Source organism: Mastomys coucha, unplaced genomic scaffold (genome assembly GCF_008632895.1).
Source record: "Mastomys coucha isolate ucsf_1 unplaced genomic scaffold, UCSF_Mcou_1 pScaffold23, whole genome shotgun sequence".
Classification (NCBI taxonomy): Eukaryota; Metazoa; Chordata; class Mammalia; order Rodentia; family Muridae; genus Mastomys; species Mastomys coucha.
The window spans coordinates 64,056,431-64,065,352 of NW_022196906.1; the positions used below are offsets into that span (position 1 = coordinate 64,056,431).

Below are 8,922 nucleotides of genomic sequence, written 5' to 3' on the forward strand. Positions count from 1 at the left end.
AGACCAGGTTGGCCTCGAACTCAGAGATCCACCTGCCTCTGCCTCAGAGATCCACCTGCCTCTGCCTCCCAAGTGCTGGGATTAAAGGCGTGCACCACCACCGCCCGGCGACAGGCTAGTTTTTAATGTCAGCCCTTGAGGTTTTATTTATCATAAGCTTCAACTGTGTCAAAAAATAATTCTCATGTCTTTTTCTTAGAATATCTGCAATATTCTTCTAGGCAAATGGCTTATTTATTGTTATTATTATTATTATTATTATTATTATTATTGTTATTAACCCACTGAGTTCAGTCAGTGCTGCCCATATGTGCATGGGCCTTTGTCTACTGGACTATGGAACCTACCATGACCACATCTCCAAAGAAAAGTGACTCTTTCCCAAAGCAACCATCAACTACGATAGTTCTTCAGTTAGAGTAGGCCTCAGAAGGCTTGGTTTTTCTGTTTTTAATCTAGCATCTGGGAAATCTTTTCTCTAAAATAAACCAGAATGTATATTTTTAAAAGAATTGAATTATGTCATTAATCATGGGGCTTTGTTGTTTGATCTTGTTTTTCTCTTGTCTATCAGGGAGCTCAGAATTAAAATTTGTCTTTTAAAGAGCCACTGAAAAGACAGGTGACAACTTGGGTCATGTGTACAAGATCCTCTGGTTGTCTGTGGCGCCTGCTCTCATAATGTACAAATGAACGGGCCTGTTCAAACACAGATTGTATAGAATATCAAAGCCCCTGTTGTTCCCTCATTTAAATCTTTCCTCTTCTTGGAATGTGGCCTGCTGGTAGGGCCTAGACAAGTCTTGCCATTATGTAATTTGTTTCTCCAGTGGATTTTATCTAATGCCTTTGATAATGAGATTGTCCTTGGTATCCAGTTTCTTGAGAGGTGGCTGTGGCTGTGGCTACAGCCAGGTTGGTAGAGTACATGCCTAGCTTAGCTTGTGTGAAGCCATAGGCTCCATCCACAGGACTGCATAAATCAGGCATGGTGGCACACATCTATAACCTCAGCTTTGGGACATGGAGGCAGGAGGATTAAAAATTCTAAGTTATCCTTGGCTATCTATCATGTTTGAGGCTAGCCTGGACTACATGAAACCCTTTTTAAAAAGTTTTGTGAGAGAGCTTCTCTGGAAGTTACTCTGCCCTAGGAGTATATGTTTCCCTGTGTGGAGAGATCGGGCTAAACCTGCTACTGTAGAAAATGTCCTGCATTGCCCAGTATTTTAAGGGAAGGAAAGATCACTTTAACCTAATAACTTAATCTCAGACAAGTGAGTTTTATAGACATTTGGTTATCCATCTCTTTATGGTTCTTGAACCACCACAGACCCACACCCACCTTTCTCCTGCTCACTGATGACAGCATGCCATCTGATCAGTGAAACCAAGCATGGTGTGGTGCATGACCAGCGGCCTGCCCTTGTCAATAAGTTACTGGTGGTCCTGTTAAGAACAAGAACATTTGCAAAAAGCACTTTGCTTGAAATGTCTTTCATGTACGCTGCATCACGTCATCATCTTCCCTGAGCATTCCCCTGCCTGAGCCACTGGTGTCCAACCCACAAGTCCACAGGCCACACGCCCAGGAGAGCTATGGAGGGGACCCACCGTAAAATTGGAAACTTACTTAAAAATACTAGGAGACATTATTTTTCTAACTCGATTACCTCATTTTTGAGTCTGAACTGTTGAAGTTCTGGGTTACATGGGACAATTGATCAACTGATCAATGGAAGAAAAGAGAGCCAGTACAGGATGATTCAGGCTTCTCATCAGCCGGGGATCAGCCTCTCAAGGACTGAGCACTGACAGCTTCCAGGAAGCTCTTTTTATTGCTACACAAAAGGGCACCTTTAGCAAGTCAATTTCTGAATACCAAAACTTACCTGATCTGGGGGCTGCCTTGAAAGGCCTCTCACCTAGGCAATCCTTAGCCATAAAGAGACTTCCTGTTTGCCAGGCATGCCTCAGAGGCTCTGAGAGTCCTTCAAAAGCATAACCCCATAAAATCTCAGACAACAATCACTGGCAAAAGACTCCTTCAAAGCCTGGGTGCCATCCATGCCAGATTCAGGCCAGATAGAACAGTTCTGCTAAAATTCTGCTACAATGAACATAGATAGTAATGTTATGTTATGAGGTTGGGCATGCCTGGAAATCTTTCCAAAGAGGCAAGGGCCAACTTTGCTAATGTGTTTGCATTGTTTCAGAACTATAAATATGAACCAGATTTACCATTTGGCCCCAATTAACAGGTGTCTGACTCTGAACTTAGAGTCCTAGCTTATCCTGAGGGACGCTTGGGAGTGTGTCTCAGTTGCTTCCCTGTGTCACTTCATTTGACACTAAGAACTCAGTGGTGTGGGTGCTGGGCTGGCTCAGAGATTCTTGACGTGCCCACAGTCAGCTGACTCTATAGGAGCTGATCTGAGGTTGAACATCATCATCATGTGATACCATCACTTGTTGTACATACCAGGGTGGCTGTGATGGGGTATTGCAGGATGAAGAACCATTGTGGAGGGGATTCATTAGTAGTAGGTGGTTCGGGGCTACCACCAACCAAGGACACATCACACAAACTCATTGTCTGCCCTTCATTTTGGGGCAAGTTATCCATGTGGAAACACTTCAAAGGAGGGGGGGATGTTAAATGTGTAGAAGAGAGAATGGATAGAGAAGTAGGTCATTAGCTTGGGGAGTGGGCAGAGATTCCCATCTACCAGTGCAGGAAAGTAGTTGGCTCTGACAGGCTTCCAAAAAGGAAGAACTATTTATAAGACAATAAGGGAAATAAGCCAGCAGGGCAGTAGGAGGGGGCATCCTGGAGAAGACAGAGGGAGCGCTGAGGAGGGGGAATGGAGAGGAAGAGGAACCTGTCACAGTAAGGAGGATGTGGCACCCACCTTGGAGCCACAAGGTACTCACAGTACAGTGCTGGAGGAAGTCCCTTCCCTTGTAGAGCTACAAAAGCATGAGGATGAGCACTGCTCATTACCTTGTTTGTGGGTTTTTATTTTGGGGTCAGGGCCTCATGTATCCCAGGCTAACCTGAAACTTGCCATGGAGCCAAGAAATAACTTTGAACTTCTGATTCATCTGTCTCCACTCCCCAGTGCTGGAACTACCATTCCCTGCTCATACACTGCTGGGAGTCAAACTCAAGGCTTCATGCAGTTGGGACACACACTCCCTACCAACTGACCCACATCCCCAGCCCCTCATCTAGTTTAAAGAGTGGCAATCTGGGCAGCACAGGCCGGTAGTGAACGCTCAGGAGTAAACACTCATCTTTCAGGCATTTCCAGTTTGAACCTAGTTCAAATTCTTGCTAGACCACTTTCTTTCTCTTCAGAAACTTGAATAGATACTCACCCCAGGTCTCCAGCTTGGTGCCCTCTGCTTAGAAGCTCCCACTACAAATAACAAGCAGAGGAGAGGTACAGCATGTTCTAAACTAGTGGAGCCTTTGGAGGACACCCTTGTAGAAACAAGGAAATTTCTTCTTCTTTTTTTCTCTCTCTCTGCTTCTTCTTTCTTCTGCCTCCTCCTTTCTTCTTCTTTTGAATATAGTCTCATGTAGCCCAGGCTGGCCTCAAAGTCATAATGTAGCATAGGATGCCTTTGAACTTCTGATCCTCCTGTCTCTACCTTTGGAGTGTTAGGATTATAGGTGTGGGCTACCAAGCCCAGTTTACGTGGTTCTGGGAGATGGACGGCAAAGGTGCATTCCCAGTATCAAAATGAACCTTCTTTATATATATATATAAAGAAGGTTATATATATATATAACCTTCTATATATATAGAAGGTTTTATATATATATATATATATTATATATATATAATTTTAAAAAGTCAACTTGTATGTGATGGCCTGTTGACACCTATTTACTTAGCACCGAAGAGGTTAGAATCATAAGAGGAATGGGAGTACAGAATCGGGTTTCAGAAGTGTTGTTTCAGTGAGAGGGTGTGCAGGATGTTGTTTGATTATATTTGTGTTCTCATCTCAGCATTCTACACCCCCAAGTGCCTATGGGTCAGTCAAACCCTACACCAACTTCGACGCCGAGAGGGATGCTCTGAACATTGAGACAGCAATCAAGACCAAAGGTAGGCCATACACCTAGTTAAGGCCTTCTCCTTGTAAGGGTGGCCTTGAACTCATAATGTAGCCAAGTCACAACCACCTGTGATTCCAGATCCAGAGTATTGGATACCCTTTCAGTCACCACACTGCAGGAGCACATGTGTGTGCATGTGTGCGCATGTGCATGCATGCATACACACATACAATTAAAAAAATTATAAAAAATTGCTACCTTAAAACACACACACACACACACACACACACTACATATGATCTCCATTCTTAAACAATTCCTCTTTCACAATTGGGCACGCCTAGATTCTGTGGCTTCTCCACATGCCTTTGCAGAAAATACCCTGCAAGTTAATTAGTTAAGTCATTGGACAAAGATGGTGTCTTTTACAAGCTTTAGCACAAAGGGTGCTTTTTATCCCTGCATGAGAAAGCTCTTAGCCTACTGGAATCTAAAGATTGCACAGATGAACTCTGGCCACAGCTGAAACTCACACATTAATAAAAATACTTCCGGGCCTTCCCTGAGTCAGCAGAAAAACACTGTAGTTCCCCAAGTCAAGAAAGTCCTGAGGGCTGAGCCACAGGCCCCCACATTCCTGTGTGGACAGGAGTGACTGACATCATCACCACCATCATCATCTTGGTCGTCTTTACCAATATTTATTAAGTGCTCACCAGGAGCAGATACTGCATTGAGCCATTCTGACACTCCCTGCGTAGCTGACCCTCTGATTTCAGATGTCATGTTGTGTATTCCCAATTTACATATGGCACAAAGGAGAGCTGGCTAGTTAACATGCTTCATGTCAGTTGGCCTTGGTTCACACTTGGAGTTGGACAGAGTTCTGTGACACAGCACCTAGCTGTTAGGATGAGATTCATTCCTTTGTCTTGACTTAGAGCGTTTCTAGGCATGAAAACCAGTACGCACGCAGCCTGGTCCTGGTGACATTGAATACCCACCACAGTTGTGGTTAGGCACTAGTGGGGGCATCTGTGTCTTTTTCCCTTCATTCCACTCAAACCCCATCATTTAGTGCTCCATGTCGGCACTTACTTTTTGTGTCTTTTGTACCTAGTGGTTTTAGTAACAGTTTTCTTTTCTTTTTCATTTTTCTTTTCTTTTTTCTTTTTTCTTTTTTTGGTTTTTCAAGACAGGGTTTCTCTGTGTAGCCAGAACTCAGAAATCCACCTGCCTCTGCCTCCTAAGTGCTGGGATTAAAGGCGTGCACCACCACTGTTTTCTTAAGTCTGTTTCTCTTTACAATATAAGATTTAACATGTATTATTTTAAGTCTATTTTGCAGGTATTTATCTATCAATATTGGCAGTTTAATATGCTCATTTTTACATTCATTCATCTTAAACTCAGTTCTGCAGAAAAAAGACAAATAAAATAGAGTATATTATATGTTACTATGACAGTTACAATTTTTTACTCAAAAAGGGGAAAAAAACCAAAGGCATTGGTAATTGAATTATGAAATTATGAATTATTGATTCTTGTGCTTTCAATATACATTCGGTTTCTGTGTTTGCCAAATTGTCCGAGATGGTTATGTATTACCTTTCTAGACAAGCAGGACAAACTCATTAAAAACATGTCCCCGGGAGAGATAGCTACTGTTAGCCACTTTGCTCTTCCAGAGTTCCTGAGTTCAATTTCCAGCAACCGCAGGGTGGCTCACATTTATCTGTAATGGGATCCAATGCCTTCTTCTGGTGTGTCTGTGATAGCTACAATGTACTTACATACATAAAATAATAAATAAATAATTCTTTTAAAAAACGCATGCCCCTGATAGTTCAGATAAGCAGCACCACTTAAGTAACGAGCTGACAGGAATCTCAGTGATTGAGACACTCCTGAGCACCTTCACCTCAGATCGGGAGCTGTCTTTATTTTGACATCAAAGGAAACAAAGGTTAACCTGAGTGTCCACAGAAACACAAACCAAAGGCTGAAGGATGGCTGCCTGTTCCCCGTGACCTTGCTTCTGAGGCAGAGGTGGTGAGCAGGCTAGTCTCGAAGCAAAGAGGGGAGGAACTGGGAGCCCATTGCCTGGAACTGAAGAGTTGCTGTGAAATCTGAGGACTGGGTGTGGGAGGAAGCTTGACTCCAGCACAGTTACCAGGAGGAGCAAAGTGCTCAGAGATCTAGCTCTACTGGTAACTCCTCTCCGCCCCATCTCCCAGCACCCATGAGAGCTCACCTTTGGGCATTATGGTGGCTCTCTTTTAAATGGGACTTCCCTGCTGCTTCCTCTTCTAGCTTCTTCCTCTGTTCCATACAATGCCCCTAAGCCAGTGTTTCTCAACCTGTATGTCACAACTCCCACAAGGGTCACATATCAGATATCCTGTGTATCAGATACTTACATTATGATTCATAACAGTAACAAAGTACAGTTATGAAGTAGCAATGAGATGCTTTTATTGTCTGGGGACCGGGGTCACCACAACACAAGAGACTGTGTTAAAGGGTGGCAGCGTCAGTAAGGTTGAGGACCCCTGCTAAGCAGACGGCGCCTCTGCCTTTGCTACTCCAGGGGCCTGTGACTTTTTATTCCTGAGTCCCTAACAGTTGCCAAACATAGCTCTACTCCAATATCCTCCTTCCCCACCTCTCCAGTCATGGTCTTGCTCTGTGGCTCAGGCTAGCCCAAGCGTTTGATCATCTTCCTCCTGTCTCCCCATGACTCCTCACGATTCCCTATGTCTACAGCTGTGTAGGGCCGATCACCTCCATGTCTCCTGGGTTTCCACTTCATGCTTTCATTCTAGTTCTTGTCACAATGTTATACTTACTAACTTCTAGATCTGTCTCTTTTTTATGTGGTTTTATTTCTTAACCTTTTATAGCCCAGGACCATGAGATTGTGTGAGGAGATTAAACCCCCACATAATAGTCAAAAGTTGTACAGGCGTCAGAGCACTAGGGGAGCACAGATGCATTCTGGGACAGGGAGCAGAGGTTCATTAGAGTCTGGGTGTTACCAGAAAAGTGAGTAGCCCCTGTGAGCTTTGCTCCACTTTCACCAGCTGAATTTAGCTCAGTCTTGTGAACCAACTTTGTTTCTAGTCGGAGGGAATGTATCTTCTTGCATCACCTAAACCCAGCGCACGGTTGCTTTGTGTTTACTCTTTGGCCGGAGGTGGACCGTGCAATACCTTATGTTAATTTATGTCTCATTAGAAACCGAGTTAAGTCATGTAAAAGTAGTAATATTGCCTAATTAACAAGAGGTTTCTGAGGCTTGATCCGTAGGAGTCTCTTGGTCTAGATTGGCCTTGGGTTAAATATATACTATGGAGTGTTCAACACAGCTGGGGATGGTTTACCATATGGGTCCAAATAACTAGAAAGGAAAGTCAGCTAAATTAGAAAAGGATGAATCTCAACTCCATGAAATAGATGGTAATTAGCAACAGCACAGCCCTGGAGTTAGCGCTGGTGCCAGTCGATCTGAGCAGCTTTGGCGTCTGCAGAGGGGAGGGCTGGGAGTTGCTCTATTATTGCCAGTTTTGATTTGAGCAGTATTTGTTCTCCGGAAGGGCAAGCCCCCACTGCCACCCCCACCCCTCACCTCTTCATGAGCAAGCCCAACTACAGAAGTGAGTTTCTGCATTTCTTTTCTCTTACGTTTTAAAATAGAACTACCTAAGATTCCCAGCAAGGCTGCAAGACCACCCTCCTATGCCCCTGAGAAGGGAGCAGGACAAATCGTTTTGGTTTCTTTTGCACACCTGCAGATGAAAGCAAGCAGCTGGGGAGCAGGAGGGGGCAGCAGTTAAGGGGGTATATTCTCTTGAGGGTGCCAGGAGGCATACTGACTGGAAAGAAGAACCTCTTTCTTGTAAGGTTGGAGAAAAGGAAAACCCTGCCTCTGTGGGGCACACCCCATGAAGAAGTCCTCCACAACTCACTGGCCCAGGGCCATGTTGTTTGGCTAGAAGGGAAACTGCCCACTCTTCCCTTTGCAGAGGCCTCTCTCTTGGGGTTCAGGGTCACTGCAAACCAGCCCTCCTCTGTCAGCTGTTCTCAGAGTCAGACCCTGGTTGAGCCTTTAATGCCTGAGCCACAGCTTTCCTGTCTAAGAGCATTGTCTGCATAGTGGTGTAGGAACACAGGGGAGGGAGGGAGGGAGGGAGTGCCCAGGGCTCTTTCATTGCTGGCTTCCTTGGCTGCCACTCCTCTGCCCTTTCTTCTTTCTACTGAGGAGATCCAAAAGCCAGTTTCACCGATGATCAGTGGAAGAAACCAGATTCTTCTCTGGCATCTGCACAGTGGGATGAGTGAAGGGTGAGCCTGCAGGCTTCTCTTGCAGCTGTTCAGGTTTCTCATTTCCTGTTCCCCGAGACAGCTGGAGTACCAGGGCATAAAAAGGTGCCCACATTGCACACACGTTATTCCGTTTATGACTGGACTTACTTCTTTATGTTTGTTTTCCTACTGGTTCTACATGGAATTTTAGAAACATACTAGAATTTTTTTGAGAATTAGAAGGGGCTTTTTTTTTTTTTAAGTTGGGGTCTCTTGTATCACAGAACTTGCTATGTAGCCACGGATGACTTTAAGTTTCTAATCTTCTGGCTTCCACCTCCCAAGTGCTAGGATTACAGGGATGCACCATGACACCCAGTTTAGGTGGTACTAGGTTCCAAACTCAGGACTTGTATGCTAGACAATCATTCTACCTACTGAGCTATACCCCCAAGCCTGGGTTTCTGAATTACTAAGTGTCTTAGTCAAGGTTTCGATTCCTGCACAAACATCATGACCAAGAAGCAAGTTGGGGAGGAAAGGGT

General features: G+C 44.4%; 1 protein-coding gene across 1 annotated transcript in view; it reads left to right on the forward strand.

Moving 5' to 3' along the window:
- The window catches only part of Anxa2 (annexin A2), a 38,881-nt gene that overhangs the window by 10,596 nt on the left and 19,363 nt on the right, over nt 1-8,922 (forward strand). Inside the window, exon 3 of the mRNA XM_031345704.1 lies at nt 4,022-4,121. Within this exon, the coding sequence (XP_031201564.1) occupies nt 4,022-4,121 (100 nt within the window). The remainder of the gene's footprint in view (nt 1-4,021; nt 4,122-8,922) is intronic.